This window comes from Pagrus major, chromosome 1 (genome assembly GCF_040436345.1).
Source record: "Pagrus major chromosome 1, Pma_NU_1.0".
In the NCBI taxonomy this organism is placed as follows: Eukaryota; Metazoa; Chordata; class Actinopteri; order Spariformes; family Sparidae; genus Pagrus; species Pagrus major.
Genome location: NC_133215.1, coordinates 7,250,789 through 7,274,001, shown reverse-complemented (window position 1 = coordinate 7,274,001; position 23,213 = coordinate 7,250,789). Strand labels below are relative to the sequence as shown.

General features: G+C 41.1%; 2 protein-coding genes across 6 annotated transcripts; both read left to right on the top strand.

The window, feature by feature from the left end:
• Positions 1 to 100: 100 nt before the first annotated feature.
• LOC140993877 (3-mercaptopyruvate sulfurtransferase-like) lies at positions 101 to 6,944 on the top strand. Its single transcript, XM_073463436.1, has 2 exons — positions 101 to 680; positions 5,673 to 6,944. Exons 1-2 carry the CDS (start codon positions 101 to 103, stop codon positions 5,969 to 5,971), a joined length of 879 nt encoding a protein of 292 aa, XP_073319537.1. The 3' UTR covers positions 5,972 to 6,944.
• Positions 6,945 to 7,048: 104 nt separating this feature from the next.
• LOC141005664 (uncharacterized) lies at positions 7,049 to 22,962 on the top strand. Of its 5 annotated transcripts, none has more exons than XM_073477632.1 (11): positions 7,049 to 7,098; positions 15,551 to 15,609; positions 16,878 to 17,130; positions 17,252 to 17,363; positions 17,491 to 17,587; positions 17,949 to 18,036; positions 18,132 to 18,262; positions 18,484 to 18,730; positions 18,938 to 19,025; positions 19,145 to 19,223; positions 20,568 to 22,962. In XM_073477632.1, the coding sequence occupies exons 3-11, from the start codon at positions 17,025 to 17,027 to the stop codon at positions 21,570 to 21,572; spliced, it is 1,953 nt and encodes a 650-aa protein (XP_073333733.1). In that variant the 5' UTR covers positions 7,049 to 7,098; positions 15,551 to 15,609; positions 16,878 to 17,024; the 3' UTR covers positions 21,573 to 22,962. The 5 variants fall into 5 exon arrangements, with proteins under 5 accessions (XP_073333733.1, XP_073333902.1, XP_073333817.1 ...); XM_073477801.1 differs by having other exon boundaries at positions 7,051 to 7,098; positions 17,506 to 17,587; positions 20,568 to 21,873; XM_073477716.1 differs by lacking the exon at positions 7,049 to 7,098 and adding an exon at positions 9,031 to 9,153 and having other exon boundaries at positions 17,506 to 17,587; positions 20,568 to 22,012.
• Positions 22,963 to 23,213: the final 251 nt, after the last annotated feature.

Genomic DNA, 23,213 nt, shown 5'->3' with positions numbered 1-23,213 from the left:
CATTATTCAACTTGCTCTCTCCACCACTCCCAACCTTTGGCACAGGACTGGGTCCATCCACAGTCAACTTTGCAGCCTGTCTACCTCTCCAGAATTAATCATGGCGCTTCAGGCGAGAGCCTTGCTCACATCTAAATGGCTCGCCGAGGCTGTGAAGGTCCAGGGGAAAATGCGCATCTTGGACACTTCTTGGTATTTGCCCAAACTGCGGCGCAACGCCAAGAGCGAGTTCAAGAAGAGGCACATCCCGGGCGCAGCTTTCTTTGACATAGACCAGTGTTGTGATAAAACCTCTCCTCTGGACCACATGTTGCCGTCAGAGAAGATTTTTGCAGATTATGTCGGGAATTTGGGAATAGAGAGCGACACGCACGTCGTGCTGTACGACGCCAGCGAGTTCGGCGCGTTCTCTGCGCCCCGCGTGTGGTGGATGTTCCGGGTGTTCGGGCACAGCGCGGTGTCATTGCTCAGCGGGGGGCTCAGGAACTGGGAGCTGGAGGGTCGACCTGTGAGTGACAAGTACGTCAGACCAGCACCGACCGAGTTTAAGGCCTCCCTGAACCGCTCCTGGATCAAGACCTACGAGGACCTCCTGGATAACCTGGACACCAAACAGTTCCAGGTGGTGGACGCCAGGCCCGCAGGCAGGTTCAGAGGACTGGACCCTGAACCCAGAGACAGTGAGTAATCTCTCTGATCAGTCTGAGTAACGGTGATGACACTCCTCTGTCGAGGTGTCCTGCAGCCTGGAGTTACGCAAGAAACAGCAACCAGACAGAAAGCAACTGTGCAGCCATGATGACAGGGTTAAGAAATGTCTCGGCAATCTTATGCAAATGGTTGGTTATTTCCTGTAATGTGGCATTGTGGTCAGGTACAAACGTACAACATTCAGCTCAAATTACAGCACAAGTTCCTCCTTGAGAGGCCAATAAGTAAATCCAGTGCAGCTCGATTTTTGTAAAGTCATTCTTACTGCAGTCATTTCCTGTGAGAGCATGAACGTGCCTTTTTCAGTGGAGTTTGCAAGATCTGGTTTGTGCATTAGTTTTTTTTTTCAGCTTCAGCTTTATTCACTTTATTCAAGTGTGTTTCAAACACACAAGGAAAACAAAAACTGAAGCTGAACAAAACATAAGCATAGAACTATTATGTACATATAGTAGGTGAAAGCAGGCTTTATATGTAAAGGCTACTTATATAAATGTATAGATAATGTCTATAATACAAGGAAATGATGGGCCCCATACATGAAAAGATTGTATGATAAACAAAGGTCACTTCATTCATTTCAAACACTTTCTTTATTGTCTTTTCAAGATGGAAATATAAACAACATTATTACAGATTTCACAGACAGGAATTTAATAATAATAATAATAATAATAATTATAATTATAATAATAATAAAAACAAAAGTGTTTCTCCTGCAGTTAGTTATCACAAAAGTCAATTTTCATCTTATTGTACAGTCAACATAGTGCGAGGCATCACCAGGCTTCCATCCCAACACAGAGACTTATCAGTCATTTCAAGGTTCACACTGATCCCCCAAAATACTTTGCAGGTCCGAATTCTCAAGATAATGAATAAAAAGGGCCCCGAAATTTTTTTTAAACATCTCTTGTTTTCCCTTTAGAGAATACGTTATCTTTTCTAAGGATATACATGTTGACAGCTCTGTTAAACATTTACAGATACTTGGGTTATTTACATTTTTCCATGATGGTGCTGTCATCCGTTTTGCCTGTAACAAACATAAATCTAAACAGATTCAAAAGTCACCTTAATTTACTTTTACTTTTCTAGCAAAAGTAGGTCTACTACCCTAAATAATCATCCTTTAAATGAATGATTAATAATCATTAATTATCAGCCATTACTGATTAGTAGTTTGGGGTGCTTATGACATCATAGACATTTTAGTGAGTAAAATCTTGCAGACAGCAATGACAAAACAGCACAGAAAGTCTATTTCTGTTTGTTACGCTGTGTCTAGAAAAGATGACTTAAATAAGTTATAAACATTTTTTTTAACCACAAACTTTAATGAAACAAATACACACAAAAAAACCAACTAATTAAGGTCTAATACTTAAAAGGTGCTCTAAGGTTTAAAGAGGACAGCAAGGGTCTTCTCTTGTACATGAACATTTTCGATATTTCAAAATATTCGATATGCCAATACCACCTATAGTGTAAATAATATATTATCATACCTTCTCTTGTCCCACTGGGCAAAATAAGAAAACGACTTGGTCAATGGTTGCACATAGTTAGAGCTTCATCTTATCGATGTCATATCGGCAGAGAAGTTCATTCAGAAGACCGTTGCTGATGTTTCCTTTTAAACCCTTTACTTCATCACTGTGGTGATCCGGTTGACTCGAGGTTTATTTCCATCAAGTGCTGAGCAAGACTGTCACGGTTTGATTCAGGATCACACCCGAGTCAGCTCATTTAGTTCCTGTGCCAACAGGAATGTACTTGACATTCCAGTAAAAAGATGCTGAGTTGCAGTTTCCATAAAGCAAAGGTCGTCCATATGATAAGTCACGCAAACAGGTCATCAAGCTGACATATGTTTAACAACTCTGTGTTTCCTCTAACATATTAGCTGAGCCCGCAGCAGCCCCCTCTGTAAGAATGAGTCAGTGACTTTGGTAAAAATAAAAAATGAAGAGAGGTCATTATAACAGTAACTCATCATTATGTGAACAAAGTACTATAATCTTAACTTGCCTGTATTTAACTAACACTTACTTTAGTGGCTGCCCCAAGAAGAAATATGCATTAATCAATTGTCACTGATTGGACACTGTTCATTCATTCATTGATCAGATCATACAGCGTCATGAGATGTTGTGACACATCACGCTGTTGGTTTCCATTGCACACAAACACGTCAGCTGTACAATATGTTGTGACGTAAAGGAAACTTGTGGACTGTCAGGTCTTGGTAGTCTGCACTTGATAACCTGGAAAACAGCTCAAATTAAATTAATATCATGATATTAATGAGGATACTGGATATTGTGGCGCACAATCACATATGTTAAAAAAACAAAATTTGTAAGATATAGTCAGAATTTTAGTTTTAAACATAAATAAAAACAAAAATAGACAAAGTCAGAAGAAGCAACAGTGTTGATGTCATGTCAAAGACATCTGTGTTGTGTTTCCGAGATGTCTCTGCTTTGTAGCTCCAGAGGTGATGGTCCAATAGCCCCTGTAGTTTCAGCTGGGAGATGTATGAAAGTGGTGAGTTCACTACTTAGATGGTTAAATGAACAAAAATAAACCAGTAATGTCAAGAAAGGAAAAACTCTTTTCTTACTAAACAGAAAAATACAACTTCAAGTACAATTAAAATACAATTAAGAACTGAGATGCAAGGATATTTACCTACACACCCCGGGGTCTTTAGAGTCCTGTTGTCTCATTGAGACATACTGAGCTACAAATTTAAATATAATTGCTATTGTTAACATGAATACCACAATTTTTTGCCATTTATTTATTATTTTTTCTCCACATACTTTAATAGTTTTACATAATTTGCTGAGTAACACATAAACTTCTGTAGGTGTTCTGTGACTGGCACTTACCTCACACAAATGAGTCAGCGCAATAGTCATCGGAAGTCATTGTGTTGTGTTGTAATTCACCGCCCTGCTATTCATCTTCTCTGAAACTTGTCTTACTCATCGCTACACTTCCGCTTTGACATGATCTGTTTGATCCCCAGGAACAATATTGCATCTTCGTTTTCAGAGAAACTGTCATCAGAACCGTCCTATAGTGAACCTGACGCACCGGGGCTCCACTACTGTCTTAATGTGATGTAATGCTTTGAATTTCAAGATACAAGATGAAATAAGGGTCATCTTACAACATAACTTAGAAAATGAAATGTCGTTTTTAGAGAAAGAAATATATGGAGGGATTAATAATGAGCCATACAAAAATAAAACAATTTTTAAATATATATATGAGTATGAAAGATGAGTTTAGCAGTCTCACAGCCAGAGGACAATTAATTTTTCGTAGTTGTGAGCGAAAAGGACAAACAGAACATACACAACAGTGCCTGCTACTCCGTGCTATCCATTAAAAACAGATGGATTGTATTAAAAAAACTGTTTAAAGAATAGATATGTAACTATTGTGCCTCATAAATGAATCATAATACAGTCATGCCTGTCAAAGTCTGGGGCGGTTTTGGTTCTGCTTGGCAGGGGCACGCAATGGAAAAAACCATAATGGACCACAAAGTCCGTGACTTCCTCGTACGAAGGCTTTTTACAGAGTTTACTCTGGACAAACACACAGGAGGCAGCGGGCCGAGCCTACATCACTGAACAACACAAACACATAAAGAGTGTTTTAACCAACAGGCGCTGACCCAATTGCTCACACACACATACACACACACACACTGAGGAGGGACAGTAGAAGTAGTGAGTGGTCTAGAGTTTACGACCTTACGTCGATCTTTACAGATTGCAGAATGATAAGACGCCCATTGTACGTGCCTTATCTTATTCACTACACTTCTCACTCACTCACACACACACACACACACACACACACACACACACTGTATCTGCATACATACGGCATGTACACACAATAATACACACAGAGGAAGGCTTTGATGTGCCGTCAGAGTTCCCATCCACAGGTGAAACTATACTTGTGAAAGCAGTCTCAGCAGTGAACTTTGGCCAGAAGTTTCTATGCAGAGGACCAGAGTTCCCCTTTTTTTGTCAAATGAAGTTAATGATTTAGCAGCATAGATTTCCTATATTTGGTAGTGTTTTTTTCACCAGCTGATGTAATAACAGTAGTCTGCAGCAGGAAATAGTTGATAGCAGGTTAATTGAATAATTCTGAGTAGCTGCAGCTGGAGTGACGTAACACTTCATGTGTCCAGTGACCCTCTTAGTCTGTCTGATGCATGCAGCGCTCACAGCTGCAGGTTGTGTTTACATTGTGTGTTTGCTGTCAGAGTAGAGCCAGTGCAAGAGTGAAACTATGTGGAATGGACAACAAACACAAAATCCAGTCCAAAACAGTGACTGTGTCGGGGGGTCAGCTGCAACTATTCTGGCTTGTCTTGCAGAGATGTAGACTTGTCAAGGTTAAAGAAAAGCACTTGTAAGCTCTTGTTTAAGCCATGACAGTGTGACAGTAAGCCAGCATGCTCAGTATCAGGAGCCTTATCAGCTTAACGAGGAGTTTTGCTGCTGAACATCGTGGGGAGTTAATATTTGTCTTTCGTCTGTCAAGAGGGTGCAGACAAACCTTCAAATGGATGCTTATGTTTGACTAAGGTGTAAATGAATCACTGTTTGCTAACACGTTAGCACACATCAACTTTTTAATGTGATAATATGTCAGCCTTGTGTTTGCAGCTTGTTGTGCTGACCCCAAATGGTTGAAAAATCAATTAACGACACTAGAAACTCAAATTGCCATCAAGTTTAATCACTATATCTGAAAGTTTCAACAAATCCTGAACATTATGAGCTTCTTCTTTATTGCACTAGATTTTTTATGTTGATCGGTCTATCACCTGGAAGTTGTTGGTTAACTGAGAGTGCAAGTTAAGTTGTCTAAATCATAGGAAAAACACTCCTTTCATTCTGTTCTCTCTCTCTGTTTTACAGACACAGAACCGGGCCACATCCCCGGCTCCGTCAACATGCCTTTCCACTCCTTCCTCTCCCAGTCGGGTCACTTCCTGCCCCAGGAGCAACTCCAGGCTCTTTTCACCCGAGCTGGCGTGGACCTCAGCCGCCCTGTTTGTGTCCTGTGTGGCTCGGCCGTGACCGCGTGTCACGTGGCGCTGGCGGCCCACGAATGCGGGCACGCCGGGGTGTCGGTGTACGACGGCGCGTGGTCGGAGTGGTACACCCGCGCCGTGCCCGAGAACGTCATATCTGAAGGACGGGGGAAACATTTGTGATTGGGTTCACGGAGGTGCGGTTGGGAAACTGGATCAGACTGCTTCTGGATGTCTTGTTTTGTGTGATTAAGTTTAAAGGAATAATTTGACATTTTGGGAAATTTCAATTAGTAAAACTGCTTCTTTGCTTTCTTGGCGAGAGTTAGAGATGAGAAGAGTGATACCTCTCTTATGTCTGTATTATAAATATGAAACGACATCATCCGTTTAGCTTAGCCTAGCATAAAGACTGGAAACTGCCAGCCAGCACCTTTAAATCTGACAAATTTATACTTTATATTTTGTTTGTTTCAACCACATACGAAAAGAAATGTGAAAACAACAACGTGTGGTTTATCAGAGCCAGCTAGCTGTTTCCCCTACCCTCAATCTTTATGCTAAGCTAAGCTAACCTGCTGCCATATTTAGTGCACAGATACGAGAGTGGTACGGAGCTTCTCATTCAATTCTCGGCGAAAAAGCAAATCATGTATTTTTCCAAAATGTAAAGCTATTCCCAAAACAAGGGGTTATCCTGAGAAACATCACAGAGGGACATTTCATTCATCCCAATCACATTAATAGATGTCGTGACTATAGAGCCAGCAATATTTGAACACTAAACTTGACTTTTTAATATCTTCTGAGACTGGAAAATGTTTGTTTACAGCTGTAATACTCATGTTGGAATAAAATAGAGCTGCACTTTGAATCACAATGAGTTAGGAGTCGTTGAAATCTCGTCGTCCCATCGTCTACCCCTCATGAAATGTATGTGAGTTTGTATATCTGGGGGGGTTTTAGCTTGAGTTTGACAAGTCGGACTTCGGACCTTTGAACTGGATATTCAGAATGCTGATTTAGATCGTCACACACACACACACACACACACACACACACACACACACACACACACACACACACACACACACACACACACACCTTCCAAAGAAACCACCAAAGCAAGGTGACAAAATAAAAAATTGAGAAGTGACGCCTTCCTCTTTTTTTAACGTTTGTGAGTCATTTCTGAGAACTACAGACAACTACCCACTTCTTAGCGTTGTGTATATATAGGAGTCGACAAATTTCTCCAACTGTGCTGTTTCATCTTGAGGGAGTAGCCGTCTTGTCCTGGCCCTAAACTGGTGAGTGCGCTGATCTGATAAAGAAATTTGTTCTGTTATCTGGCTGTGAACATGAGGTCCACTGGCACTGTGCTGGAGATGGATCGATCAACGGGGGCACTACACTGCCAAAAAAGTTTCTATTTGATCCAGTTTTGTTATTAAGTCTTAAATATTAAATAATAATAATAAATATTAAGCGCAAATACATTTAACGTACATATATACGTACAAGTGTGAGGCTAAAGACGTTTTTCTTAAAATCCCTTTTGCTAGTCATCAGTCACCAGGGATCATAGGAAGGTTTTTTTTGAAAAATGACAAAATGAGTGACCTCATGTGACTAAAAGCTGATTGTAGTATGACACAGAAGTAGCTTCCTCAAATGATTGGTAGCTAATGTGTACTGCAATCCAGTGTAAACATGATACTTAGCATGTAAAATGAATGATAAACTTGTGTTTTTAAATGAAAGGCAGGATAAATATGTCCAATCAAAAACTTTGATCTTGTCATGCGTTGACTGATGTAGTTGTTAGTCATCAATGGGCTGATATAATGTGAAATGTATTTGATTAGATGTCAGTGGTCCTCTGTTTGTGTTAATTGCTGTCCTGCTGTAAATGAGGTTAAACCAAAATGTTAATATTCATCAGGGCATCTTGGAATATCCAAATCAAAGAGTATCGGACTGGAAACATGCAGAGATCATAGTGGATGTCATGTAACGTGCTAAGAGTCTGCCACCGCACACAAACAGAGATGTGAGAGCAGATGTTGCAAGGGCAGAAGTTTCATTTGTGTATGTCGGTTTACCAAAAGTTGAAGTTCGGTGTGGCATGAAGGACACGCGTGACGTGATAGGCAGCACTTCCTGATAAACTTGGGTGTCCCGCAGGCTGAAAGGACCGGTTTCATTAACTGTGTTGAGACAAATGACAGCTTGTGTTGGACAGTCTGCATCACAATATTACTATGTTTTGCTGTTGAATGATGCTGTGAAGGGTAAGGGCAGTGCAACTTTACAATGTTGGTGTGCAGCCACTGGGGGGCGCCAAAGTAAAACAAATCACAAGCCCTTTGGGACAAGCTGGAGATCCTACAGTCAGAATCTGCTAGTCCCCCTCCAGTCGAAGATGAGCAGTCCGGGTCGCCGCCGACCCAAAGTTGGGAATGAGATTCAAAAACTTTTTTTTACAAACAGCACGAGCATATATTTAATTCTTGGAACCTAACCAGCCCACTTTTCCACATGTGTTTGAGTGGAACCTTTGTTATCAACACATGTTTCTGTGCACAATATGACAAGCCCACTTTGGTTCGCACTCCAAGTCAAGGAAAACCTGCTATTTATGGCTCCAACTGGGAACCAACTTCCTCGGGTCCAAAACAATTTAGTTTTGGTCAAAATGCTCACGATGGTTTTAAAAAATTACGTGTGTGAACCATAAAGCAATCGGTTCCATGTTAATGAAAAAGCCCTCTGTGTGGTATCAAACCTCTCATCTAACTTATGGCAGAAAATATATCTATTAGGAGTCCTTCAGTTTGTACTAAAGCATGTGTGTGTTTGCTGTTTGGGGTCATTTAAGGTGTTTTTCGTTGGTCTAGTTTGGGAAAGCACACACTTCTGTTACTTCTCACCACGTGACAATAACACATTTTTGGAAACTGAAGTGGTAAATGTAATGAACAGCACAAAAGGGAACGGAAAGTAGAGGCAGGAAAACAACAGCGAGGGAGAGACAGACAGAGAGACAGAGACAGAGACAGGGACAGAGACAGAGAGAGAGAGAGGGGTTTTCACCCTGGTGTTTCACCCTTGTTCTTGAAACATGGATCGCATAGCACCCAGATAACGCTGTCAGGGAAACCACACACACACACCACAGCTTTTTTTTTTTTTTCTTACTCAGAAACATTTCCGAATACGTCACTTCTGAACTTGAGAGCAGAGTAGTTTCTGAAGTTTTCAGAAGAGTCTGAATGAGTGTACAGACGTGGAAACATCTGATCAACCATCATTCTGAATGTACGTGACAGTAAGAGCACCCCGCTGAAAAAGACACTGGACAGGTGAGCTTGTATTAAAATTAACTCTGGTCGAGAGCTTTTTGTCTGATGTAGATCATACTTCTTTTTCGTGGTCATGAATGAATGAGTCTTTGTCAGGAAATTATACTCTGGCAGAAGTGGTTATGATGATGTAGAGAAAGATACAGCGAGCTGTGTCTGTTTATGAGCTGCTTTCTGATGATTAGATTAGAAGTGGTTTTTACAATGACGATGACGAGGATGTTGTCATCTGTCAGGAAAGGCAACACCTCCAAATACTGAGTAAAATGACTGCAGTGAAGTTTGTAAAGATAAATTCTGCACAAGGTTCTTTTTTTGAGCTTCAGTGGAAATATGAAAATGACAGCCGATTCCTGGTGTAGTCAAGTGTGTCATTAGTGATGTTTCTTTTTAGCCAAATCTTTGAGAAGTTGAGACATAACAATGCCTATGAACATTTTCAAGTTGTTTCATCCCGCTATCAATCTGAAACCTTGTAATCTTACATTTTAAAAATACTGACTAATAGACCATATCCACATGCCGGCCATTTTCGTCTGACATCACAACTCAGGGCTGTGCAGCTGTGTTCGTGGTTGCAAGTTGTCTAAACATAGGAAATCTGACAAACTGTTATCATTTAACCACCTCTTGATTGATTAGCAACTGAAAAGAACTGATTCAGAGGGACAACTCATATATCAAGGTACTTAGACAACAGCTAATATTAGCCTTTAACCACTTCCTGTCATTAATATTTGATAAGCGCTGCACGATACAATAGGAAAGACAGACACCAATTCTCAAATATCAGCATACATCTTGGACACATTTATTTAAGGGGTTGTCGGTTATCAAAAATGTTGTTTTGACCTTGAAAAACTGCCCTATGTCAACCCAGATTTTCACTATCCATCATCTTTTCAGTACACGATCTATCAGGAAATGTTAAAATGATAACAATTTGTCAGATTCACTATAACTGGCAACATGGATAACAGCAGCAAAACATTATCCCAGTGTTTGAGCTTCCTACCAGGAAAATGGCCGCCATGTGGATATGGTCTATAAGGGGTAGCTTGTCATGAAACTCTTCACTTAGTGTCTGTATCAAAGTAAGAGCAGAGTGTTTATAATGCTCACAGATTGACTTTACTACATCGTGCTCTACATACACTCGTTCATGCTAAAAAAAAGAAAGATGGGGACATTAACAGGAAGGAGAAGGACTGAGGCAGGTATGTGGGTGAAAGAGTGTTTCGGTTCGTGGGAAGGTGAGAGAGAGAAGAAAGCGAGAGGAGGTGGGGGGAATGAGTTGTTAACCGTGTTCTCTGCCTGATAAACAAGAGTCTTCATCACATTAGTGGCTGCGTGAGGCTAAATGCTAATGTCAGCATGCTCAGACAGATTGACTTGATGGTGGCGCTAGAGGAAGAGCCAGTGGGACATCGAAGTTATAACACTGCATCCTGCGGGAGCGTGAATGGACACACCGTCTGAACAAGTTCTGTAGCGATCGATCGAGCGCATGTTGAATAAACAGCTTGACGAGACCACGCTCTTCTTCGACTCATCAGTCACGTCCTTGCTGGCTGAGCTGTTTACTCCTACATGCTGCTTTTGCAAATCATATTCATTTTCTCCCACATCAAACCAAACTCTTCCAGTTATAGCTCTGTAACCCAAACAACGTCATTTTCTGCCCATGCGTGGTTTGCATACTCTGTATTTAATTGAAATACGTCTGCTGGGTTGTGGATTTTCATGTGCTCCTCTCTGCATCTTACACACATCCTTGGATTAGCTGATGTTGATATCCCTCAGTGTTGTCTAGTGTCATGCACCATACATATAAATCTGGCTTATTCATTACTCTTCCATGAAGGAGTTAAAAAGGGGCCAGTTTCCACTCACGGGCAAACTTTCTCACCTTCGCGCTTCCGAGCAGGTGTGATACAGAGACCACAAAGAAGAAAATGAAACACCTACAGCAGCCCTGCTCTGCTGTTTGCCTACCAAGAAATAGCCACATGTACCTGCATGCGACTTCAGCTAACTCACTTAAAAATGACGACCACTGTCTGATGTTTTGTTACCCATCCTTGTCCATCCTTCCCCCCAGCACTGCCCTTAAACGACAGTCTTTTTCACTCATGCCTAAACCAAACCAACCCAGCCAATATGGATGACAATAACGAGCCAATCAGACACAGAGTAAGGCGAGTCGTGACTTCGCCACTCTGGGTAAGGAAGACAGGAGCAAAGAAGGAACTTTTGTCCACAAACAGTCGACATAGTTAGGAGGTCAGGGTCACGAATGTATTTCTATGAAAGCTGCTCAGTTGCAAAAAGATCCCAGGAAGGACCCAGGACGTGTGCCAGGCTTTGAAGCCAATTTGACATAGCGTTCAATAGGGATACAATGGTACAGTTTTCCCACGGTTCGGTACGCATCACGGTTTTTGGGCCATGGTAACGGTACGGTTTCGATGTCTTAATATAAAACTACTCACACTAGCAAAGGCAATGTTGCATGTAAAAATAATTAAAAGCAGATATAGTCAAACCACAAACCTTATTATAAAAATTTAACACTTATCTTAATTGCCTTCCATAAAAAAACATAGGCAGTATCCAATCAAGTTAAACAGCAAACATTATTGTAGTATTGTATTATACTGTGTTGTATTGTTTGCCTTTGTGTATTGAACCTAACAGGGCGTATTGAACGGTTCGATAAAATATTGAATATTGTTGCATCCCTAGCGTTCAAACAGACCTGCTAGTGAAGAAAGCAGCTGTAAATGGATGGATACTTTTTCTTGAGCATCGCAACACCCTCGAATTTGCTTGTTTGGCTGTCATAATTTGATCCGTTCATTATGGTAACAATACAAAAGTCTATAAGAGCCTCACAATTAAATAATTTTTCCCCCATTCGAATTAGCGGAGGGCTAAACCAGATGATAGCCGGCTCAGCCCGAGGAGAGTAATGTGCATGTTCGAAAGGTCCCACGGTGCAAAAGTCACACATCACATGTCTTCTATCACCACTCAAATGTGTTTTTTCAGGCTTATTTTTTCTTGGCTCAGTATTGACCATCGTGTGGACGATGAACACCGACGCGTTCTAGTTCCACCAACGTTTTGAGGAGCCTACTGATCCCGGGATCATCACATGACACTTAAAATGTAGTTTCACGAAGAAAAGATTTTGAATGAGCTGAAATGTTCGTATGTTGTGTGAAACAAGCCAAATGAATGGTCAGTAATAATGCATCTAAATGGGTGCAACACTAACACTTATATTCTGCCAACCAGTACAACTAGTTGTCACAAGCTGCGATCTTAGTAGTTTTTGCATCCGTATCAGTATTCATGAAAAGGAAGAGCATATTTTGGGGGGTTGGGGGAGAGTGAATGAGTTTTTTTTCTTTTTGAAAACGACGGTAGCTTCTGGGAAGAGAAGGGTTTTAGGAAGTGGTTTTTGTGTGTGTTTACTCTCTGTGTGTGCGTTTGTGTGTGTTTGTGGTTATTTCTGTGCGAGTGTCTACAAGAAACCGAGAGAGCGACAAAAGAAAGAGAGGAAAGAGAGAGAGAGAGAGAGAGAGAGAGTGTCAGCTCTTTTCTTGGTTTCTTGGGTTCATTTCAGTTGGAGCAGGCTAGGGGAAGTCCAAATGTCAGAAGGCGGAAGACATAAATGAAAAAGTATCTCAGTGAAAGAGGTTAGAAAGAAGTAAGACTGTCAAGTAGACAGTTGCTGACTGCTTCCCCTGGGAGGCCTGTCCCATGATCAGATGCTGATCGTAAAATGTTTTGCTGACTGAACCGGGTCACTCAATGCTCCAGTGTTAACTCGGGGAATACTGGGGAAGTTGGTGGACTTTACAGCATGACTGAATCTCATGACATCAGGCTTTTATAGGTGCAATGCATCCTCATATCTTGTTGTGATGATTACTGTGATCACATTACACATAATTCAAGATTAATCGATCACACAGTTATAACCCTGCTTCCATCAGCTGCCCACACCGAGACCATTTTACCCGAGACTGCCCGGGCAAAAGAGTAAATGTGAAAAGACTAAAGTTACATTTTTTAAAACAAGATTAGTCTAATTTCATCATGTGCAATCTCTTATTTAAGGGACAGTTCACCTCAAATCATCAAATACACATTTACCCTCTTACCTGTGGTACTGTTTATCCAATTAGATTGTTTCGGTGTGAGTTGCTGAGTTTTGGAAATATCGGCCGTGGAGATGTCTGCTTCGCTTGTGGTGCTCAAAGCACCAAACAAATACATTTGTGAATCAGAACAGCAACGTCCCTCTCAAGACAATCCACAGACCTTGCTTTGATCGGTTAGAAACTATTTCCTATGTACCAAACTACATATGTATCATCGCACAGAAGGTAGCGTGCATCTACTCGTGGAAGAGAGGCAAACTCACTAAGCCAACTAAGCCAGCAACAGCTCAGTTGAGCAGGTCACCATTTATGTTTACGCCAAGTCATGTGCATGGACAATCTCCCTCCACGTTCCCGATCCTTGACAACATGTTTTCATATCAGCTCTAGTCTCCTGAACCGTATGATAGAATGGATTTAAAGCTGCTAAAATACGTGTTAAATAGCTCTGTATTCTAGTGTTTGGTGAGTAACCCATGTCTTTCTTCACCCTACAAACCAAAACTCTGGTATCCCTGCCCACTTTATCCAGTCAGGACCGAGAACTCCATGAAGAGGCTTGTCTGCTCTGCAAGGTGCAGAGAGCAAGATCCTCCAGTTCTGGTACCTACACCGGCGATGGTGGGACAGGGAAAGCTACCAATACCAGCTAGTATCCAGCTAGGATCCCAGCAACTTGCAACTTTTACAACCTGATGAGAATACAGTTAAATAGGGGCCTGCTTTTAGCCTGTAGCCACCACTGAGTTTTGGTAAAAAGTTTAGACGCCCCTTGTTCAACACCTTTCAATCTTACAAGCAGAGGCAGGAACATGGTGGCCTGAATCTAACACTGTTTTATACTGTGAATTTAAGAAGGTCAAGTCAGCTCAGCTTCCCTTTTCTCACATTTTTGCAACAAGTGAGAACTTGTTGAGCCTTGTGTCAACCCCCTGATTACTGGCAGTCACACAGTATGACAGAGAAGATACACTTCAGCATTTTGATTCCCTCATTGACGATAAATGAATGATTACGACTGCTGAGAACATGAGCCGCGATCTGATTAATGCCGTTTTAAGAACAGGAGGTGTCGTCGGCAGGAAGTGCACCTGTTAGAATACTGGAACATTTGGTTTCTCAGAAAAAAAATTTCAAAAACCCTCTGGCCTTTAACAAACCACACAAAACAGGTGACCGCGGTGTCAGCAAGAACTTTCCCCTGTGCGTGCAAATGGAAAAATCAAATGTTAACATTAAAATGTTGTGTTTGCACTGCAAAAAGCAAACGTTTGCTTTCATGGATAAGTCTTCTAACAGATATAAAAAGTTGTTAGATATCCTTCGAAAGGTGCTGTGCTGTGCTGTGCTGTGCAGAGTGAAAGTAGTTGTATCTAGAGCTGTGGGTGTTTGTGGGTCGACTTTGCATTGGGCTGTAATAACCACACGCCACAATCTTACCTGATGCGCGAGCACACACACACACATGCCCACACACACACACACACACACACACACACACACACACACACACACACACACACACACACACACACACACACACACACACACACACATTTTTATATTTCATCCTGTTTTCGACAGTTTAAATGTCAGTGTGGTTCACATGCAAAAAGCTACAAAAGTTCAGCATGTATCAATTGAAAGAGCAAACATGGCAAAAAGAGAAGAAACACTGTGCTGCGTGCGTGTGTGTGTGTGTGTGTGTGTGTGTGTGTGTGCAGTGTGTGCACAGCTTAACAGCATACAGGGGGAAATATAAAGCAGCAGGGAAGTAAAAGAAGGGAGACAATTAGCTTGTACAGGGGTTGTAGCATGAACGCTGCAGTAGCCAGCATCCACCTGTGTAAGGACTGTGCTTTTGGATCTTTTTGAAATCATCTACCAGCTTCTAGTTACAGAAACAGGCGCACAACAGGTAGTGCCATTAAAATAAGCCCTTATTTATTAGCTGGAGGAAAATAGCAGAGGAAGCTGCTTAAGTGTGAAAAACTCTTAACCACAAAAACTTGAAGAGGATGCATTTTTTTTTTACAACACACCTTTCACACTTGAAGAGCTAGCAGAGAGCGTGGGCAGATTCAAACTGAGAGACGACTTAAAGGATTGATCTTGAATTGAGATTAAAACTTCTCAGTAGTGACCTTCAGAAAACATTATCTTTCAGTTGGTTTTTCCATTTCCAGTAAGAGGAAAACCTTTATTTGTCTGATGGTCTTTCGCAGGGCGGTGAATTGAATAAAAGCAGCGCTTTGAAGCAGATCCTGAGCAGCCTCAGCAACAGGTAAGACACATATTTTCTGCTTGTTTCTAAGATTAAGCGTGTCAGAGCCTATAACATATAAGACTACTGCACTGTTAGGAAAACATCAGGTGGGGTGGTGAGACAGGATGTGATACCTGTAGGCAGCTTTTCTCACTAAATGATGGGTTATTTCCCTATTTTTAATGAGACGCAGGTCTGACTATGTCTATAAAGCACACTATCAAAAATATTTTGGCAAAGGATGTTCAGTTTCACCAACAGTCATTTGGTATGCAGTGCTTTTTACTCCCACATCTCATGAAACAGGCTGCGGTTTATTAATCAACGGATGGGACTGATCTTGACTGTGAAGATGTCAAGAATTATGCTAAAAGTCCAAGATATTTTTCCATTTTGGCTTGTCAACAGCTGCGTCGGGTCAAAAAGTTGGTGAAGTAGTGAGCGTTGGTACTCAGTTAATGCCTCGGCTGCACTTAATGGCAAAAATCCCCCCCTAAGACTAGACAGTTTTCAGTCTCTTTGAGGCTACTTATGTGCAGAATTTGCAACTTTGGCATCCCTTTGGCAATAGTCAAGTCAAAAAATGGGGTTGTAGTTTTTGAACATTTGCAGGCATATCTGCCCAGTGCTGCGGCAGCTTGTAAAAAACAAACAAACGTACAGCGTTCAACGAGACTATTTAAACATTAATAAACACATTTATTTCAAGATTATAACACATTTATAAGCGCTTATAAGAAAAAAGTTAACTATGCTTTTTGCAGCTACCGGATCTAAAGAGAGAACAAGGCCTTGTTAAGGTTCATAAATCCTTTAATATGCACTTATTAAGTGTTTTTCTTGAAGATAAGACATGCAGCAAACGCTTCAGTAAGCATTCAGCCTTTGTAAATGGGTCATTGCTCGCTTCCAGGTGAGCTGCGTGATCTCCACATTCAACGTTGTCTTATATGATTAGTGATGTTGGCGATGCAAGGAGGAAAAGCTAACATAATACAGTTTTACAGGATTTCCATATGGCCCTATCAATGCATCATGCTCGGACATATGACACAGTCCGACAGGTGTTTTATTGGTTCTGTGAAAGTGGAACCAGAGCACACAAACCCAGGCAGGATCTGAAACATTTCTATTTCTGTTTTTTCGATCATCTGTTGGCGTCACAGCCGTACTCCCGCTGTATTTGTGGTCAGGAGTGTTCGGCCGTGCGTGTGCAGAAAATAAACTCTGCAGAGGAAACATGCAGCAAGTGTCATCCCTCTGCCTCTATCTGTTCATCTGCACAGGATGAGAAGAAGGAGGGAGCAGTGAGTTACACCCAGGAGCAAGAACAATCCATCAAACCCGCCGCCACGAAATAATCATCCCGCGTTGGAAACCAACGTTCCCAATGGTTTGAGATCCCAAGAAAAAGAAGACTGATGACTGGATAAATGGAGGGAATTAAGAAAACCCTTCATCTGTTTCTTCTTCTCGCTCTCTCTCTTGTCTGCCTCATCGCAGGGGAGACGAGCGATTGTCCCACCCTCCCAATCAAAAGTTAGTGATTGTTTGATGACTTGACATGACATTTTTGTATTGTCTAGCATAATTGATTTCAATATCTTTTTTCGATTGAGAAAAGCTCTTGATTTCACCCTATCTCCCTTATTTCTTGTAGATCTCACCTGCTACAATGACTACTATCAGGTCATCACTTGTTTGTGGAACAGCACATTTGCGTCTGACCATCCAGACACTGAGTGCACAATAGATGCCAAAAAAATAAACAGGTAAGGACTGCAGTTTTAAAAGAAAAGCTGGACAGAGGTGTCCATACAGTAGATACACACACATAGTTACTATGTACCAAAATAAAGTGTAGCAAAATGAAATGAATATTAAATGATTGTCTTACAGTCAAATTTCTTTAAGAAGTTCCTGTAAACTTGAGCCGGTTGACGTCTCCAGACCAACGCTAAGGAAGTGCTCTTTGGTCTTCGAAAGGAAAAATAATGTAAGTCTGAGAAGCTCAGTGGTAATGAGAGGCCTCGAAGTTGTTCATCAATGCCGTGATTCTCTCACACATGAACTACAGTCTTATCAGCTGGACACATAGATAGAACCAGTAGAGACACTTTATAAACAAACCCTGAAAATATTTAATAAAGTTATGTCATTTTTTCTTGAGCACTGATATCTACACTTAAGGGTTAACTGGTGCTTTTAATCCGAGCATCACAGAGTGTAACTGTCCATCACCTCTACTACCAAACAAATAACATCATGACATTTAATGGCCTTGCATTTATCAATATCTTTATTTGGTTCTTTGAATGTTTTCTAAAAGCGATATTCTTTTCTTAAACTGTTCTCAGTTTATGAGCTACGACGAATGGTCCATAAATCTGAGATGTAAACCTGTGGAGAAAAGTCTGGACATTGTCTACCGGCCTGCTTGTCACAGTGAGTAGAAATAGATATATCACTTCCCCCTGACTTACCTTGTGAGCTGTTCAGGACGATGACCTAAAACAAACTATGTTTTTCTGATATTGCAGTAAAGCTGGATCCTCCATCAAAACCATTGATCATCAATACCACCTTGTCCTGGGCCCCTCAGATCAGAAAGCTGAGATTCTCTTATTATCGCTGCGAACTGCAGTGGAAAGAAGCGGATAAGTCATGGAGTGTGCGTAGATATTTTGTGTCTGTGTTATCCTGCATAAATGAGTGTGTGTCTGCTCGGCCGATGCTTCTGCCTTCAGTGTTGGAGCGATCGTGAGAGTGATTGTTAAATCATTTGTGCAAATGATTTATGCTGTGCGGCTGCACGAAATTCAAAGACAAGAAAATTAACAGAAATGAAAATCAGCCAATTAAACATGCACACATTTGTTTCTTCCTCGGCAGGATCCCTCTGTGGTGACACAATCAAAGGCATGTATATCGACCTGCAAACTGAAAGAGGTATGTAAACCAGAGTGCACAGCAAACATGATGGAACCCGACCGGTTGATACGAGACGCGAGGTACGAGGCACGTGTTCGAGTGCAGTCCGATGATAAAACAAATTATTTGTCAATCTGGAGTGACTGGGGCCCAACGGCATCGTGGAATTCAACCATCGGAAGAACAAAACCAACAGCACCACCTTCAGGTATGCGTTGCCAAATATGAACAAAGCTAATTGGTTTAGTTGAACAAATGCAGTCAGTGGAAAGCAACATTTTACAAATGGCTTGAATCCAAGGGAAGGAAATTTTGTTGATACGACATAATAAAGGAGCAATTTGTAAGAAATGGACAGAATTTTGGTTTCAAACATACTAAAAATGACATAAAATCTGTGTCTTGTCTTCGCCAGCTGTTGTTCGGTGTGTTTTCGGCACTCTTGCGTGCGTGGCAGCAGTTGCCATGTTGCTCATACTCTTCAAGACTGACAAAACCACCTGGTAAGCAGACATACCCACAAAGTACTCCAAGACATATATGTCACTTGTGGTGGAACAATATGTCTTCTTTGTTAAAGAGAGTGTTTTTCAGTCACCTTTAATGTCCTTCTGTCTTTTAGGATTTACATCGTAAAGAAGACAATCACAGGTCACATACCGAAAGCACAGGACTCCTTCCTGAAGGATGTAAATTCCCAGGTGAGCTTATGAAAACTCTTGGTCATAACTACAACCAAATTTTAATTCTGTGCAGTATTACTGTAGTTTTATATCACTTCAGATCACTTTGGAGCTTAAAAAAAAACACTTTTATGATATTTTGATTGTAAATTTTAAGTTTCTGACCTGAATTTTTAAGCTGAAAGTTTTAACATTCATTGCATTAAAGAAAAAAAAAAATCAAAGATTAATAAATAAATAATAATTTAATAATTCATTTAATTTTTGCCCACCGGATGATTTTATCTTGTCCAGTGCTGCGGCTCTGTGTTCCCCTCTGTCTGAAACGCTCTGTTTTAGCTCCTGTCTCTTTAAGGCCCCCCACCCATACACCCAGCCTCCTCTGATTGGTCAGCTCACACATGCCTGATCCAGCACTGCTAACACCAACAGAGCTGCTGTGCTAAATCAATTCCTACTGTGCCAAACGAGCTGCCAGGCTTAAGTTATGCACATGTGTGACATGGTGAAATAGTGTGATGTCACAAAGTCACAAAATTAAAGTGACTACTGATGAGACGTTTCAGGAGCAGTGTTTTCTGTGGGAGAGATGAGCGTCTGTGGGTGCGGACTTTGGCCTTTTTAATTTTCGAGATCTTTCAACTGCACAAGGACATAAATACACTTAAACAAAACACATAAAAAAGTTGCAAAGAAATTAAAATAATCCTTCGACGGAAAATATATATACACAGAATCAAATTATTGTTGCAAGAAGGTGAAAACTACAAGCTGTAAACATAACACTGATGTATAATGATGGTACACAGATTAGCAGAGGATTGCCTATTTAAACATTTAGCAGCCACAAAGAAACATTATAATTCATGTGTTGTGTCTCGGCCACGACCAGAAGGTCAACTTCTTCTTCAGCAACTCCCTAACAGCAACTTCCTGTCTTTCGCTGAAAAGATGCTATAATGTCCACTAAGTTTAAGGGAACTGCACTGATGAGGAATAAACATCTGTAGGTTTATCACTATCAGCAAACCCTGGTAGTGACGGCACATACTTATTTGACTCATGGTTCCTGTAAAGGATTTATAAGTGCAGCTTTAAAGATAGCAGTGCATACTAAAAAAGGTCAAGCACAACATGACAGAAAACAGTAGGATGTACGGCCCATGTAGGCGGTGAAACCAGACAGATTACTAATCCGTCAAAGACACATGACCTTTACGATCCAGTGGTTAAAACCTCATCATCTAGCAGCAGAGAAAAACACTACCTGTTCACAGACTGACAGTTAAATGCAGCTTTACAACCTTCTAGTGTTTGTGTTTTTAACTTATCCAATCATTCCTCTCACATTGAATCCTCCAGAGTTGGTCTAGCCCATACTTCACCAGCGAAACCATGAATTCCTTCTCGAAGCCGGTGGACATCGTCTCCGTCGAGGTAACCTCCGCTGTGGATGCTTTTCTACCCATCAGTCCGGAGGCGGCACTGCAAGAGAAGATAAGAGTCGACAGCAGCTACGAGTCGACCAGTTCCAGCTTCTCCAATCCCAGTTACTCCCAGCTGTCTCCTCCTCTTCCCCCCGTCTCCCAGCTCACTGCGGGGAATCTGAAGCCTTGTGAGGCTGATACACCTTATGGACCGGTTGGTGGTCAGGGTGAGGGTAGGAAAGCAGAAGAGGATAAGGATGAAGAAAGCAGGGAAGAGATCCTAAAGTTGCTCTCCGAGAGCAACAAAATCAGTGAGCCCATGCTGGTAATTTCTGACTATGAGAAGGTTGAGAGGCCCCAGGTGGAGCGCTTCAGGCTCCAGAGTCTAGATTCAGGCATGTGCAGCGGCGAAGAGGTCAGTCAAGAGAGCATGGAGGTCGACAGCATCAACGTGACCGATGAGGATGCTGAAGGCAGGGAGGAGACGCAGGAAGAGAATAGAAAAGAAGTAGATTTTCAGAAGCTGTTAGGAGGCATCGGAGGTGTTTTTGACAAAGGGTCCATTCAGGTTTGTTCTGGCTACGAGCAAGTCCAGAAGCTGCAGGACGACAGCCCCGAGCTCAATAGCCTGGATTCAGTCATTAGCAGCGGGGACGAGGAGCAGGTGAGTCAGGAGGAGAGCCTGGAGGATGTCGTTCTGCCCACTGAATCCACAAGCCTCTTGTTTTCTGCTCCTCTTCCTCCTCTTCATTCCAGCGCATTAGCATGCTCCTTGCCCTCTTTCACACCGCTGCCTCTGAACTTCTCTGAGGCAGCTCTGAGTCCAGATCTGCGCACTCTGCCAGTTCATATACTGGGCAGGATCGCTCTGATGTCACCTAACAGGCCAGTGGAGCCCTCTGGTGATGGATACATGCCAGTAAGACAGGAACAGAACTGAATACAGTCATCAATCCCTTCAGCACATTGCTGTACAATGAAGTATGTAGCATGACAGCTAATCGGCAAGAGCCAGTAAAGGTTTGTCTGTTCTCATCAGTACGTGACAATCGTTTCGAGATTTCTGTTAGTGTCCAATTCTCAATGACGGTTTGAATGTAATGTTTGTATTTTATAAGATATTTATCTTTATTTATGACAAAAAAAAAGAACATTATGAAACAAAAAGAGAAAAAGCAAAAGGTATATCTGCAGTCTTTATGCTTCAATTATGTCCTGGATGTGTTTTTTAATATTTGAAACATTAAAAAAGAAAAAAAAAAAAAAAAAAGAATATATATATATATTCATTTTGCTAATTGTGTCTCTAGTAAGAAACATGTATAGGCAATGTCTACCTGTGTTTAGCTCAAATGCACAGTATGTTATTTCTGACATGAGGGCTAAAAAAAAAAAGGAAAAAAAAGATGTAAGTACCGTGGGATTATGTTGTTGTCACAACTATCATTGCTGATAAAAAGCTATCTATATGACTCAGGCAGATATGCAGATATTCATGTATCCAGCCTCGCTTTTACAGAAAAGTATCTGAGTCAAAGGTCAGGTCACTTTCACCTCTGACTATAGAAATGACAGCATTGTATCTGATTCTCAAAGCTACACTTCACTGTAAAATGTCTTTTCTATTTGTCACATTTTATGATTTGGTCTCATTTTGTTATTTTAGTGTGTGTCTGGCTACATGCAATGTGTTGCTCAAAGGATAAGTTCACCCCAAAGGTTTTCTAGTCCAAAACAAGTGTTTTAGCGTTCTCTGAAACAGCTGAAGTAGCTGGGGACTTGTTTGAAATGTAAATAAATGACTGAAACAAAACATGAAATGGCTCCATACAGCTCGTCTGGACGAGCTGTATGAGTCTTCTTCTACTCTTTTATTGATGGATCAACAGTTTATTGAGTCTCTCCTGTGGTCGAGGCTCATGTGTGTTTTCCTCCGGTGCAAAACGACACATAAACAATGCAGTGACCCACTCATCAAAAAACATGTCTCTCTAGCGCCACCAGTGGTAAAAAAACCCAAAGGATATCTTTAACGTTATCAGTTATATGTGGAATTCGTATAAACTATGCTTATTTATACTTGTATGGCAGCTATTTCAAGAACCACTGACAATGATGATGAATTGAGAGATTGGAAAATGTATATTGACTTTAAAATTTTGATTCATCTGATATTTTATTGTTTTATAACTTTTTTATTTATTGTTTATTGAAGTGCACCAATATTACGCTCAGCTCTGTTGCTGTACTTTTCTCTGTACGCTGTGTAATGATGTAATGACTAAGTATTTAAAATAAAAGTGAGTATTTTGGGTTCAGTTATACTTGGATTTTTTTTTGTCTGTGTGTCATAAGTTTCGTAAGTTCACTTCATCGCAATTGTAACTGTAACAGCCGACTTCGTTCAGTGCGACTCATAGTGTGAAGTTGAATTTAGCAGACAGGTATTTCAGCAGTTCACCTGCTCACAGCTTTAGTGTTAAAAATAAGAAATCAGTAACTAGAATAAAACTTCAGTGCATGATTTAAACTCACAGTCGTCCTTTAATGCACAAATCTCTCCTTGTGCTTTCTCTCTCTG

Bases quoted from the DNA above. Each gene is read 5' to 3' on its own strand.
- LOC140993877 (XM_073463436.1), top strand. From the start codon at position 101: ATGGCGCTTCAGGCGAGAGCCTTGCTCACATCTAAATGGCTCGCCGAG. The intron at 681-5,672 runs GTGAGTAATCTC...TCTGTTTTACAG, and splicing joins GGACCCTGAACCCAGAGACA to ACACAGAACCGGGCCACATC.
- LOC141005664 (XM_073477632.1), top strand. From the start codon at position 17,025: ATGGAGGGAATTAAGAAAACCCTTCATCTGTTTCTTCTTCTCGCTCTC. The intron at 17,131-17,251 runs GTTAGTGATTGT...TATTTCTTGTAG, and splicing joins TCCCACCCTCCCAATCAAAA to ATCTCACCTGCTACAATGAC. The intron at 19,026-19,144 runs GTAAGCAGACAT...TCTGTCTTTTAG, and splicing joins AAGACTGACAAAACCACCTG to GATTTACATCGTAAAGAAGA.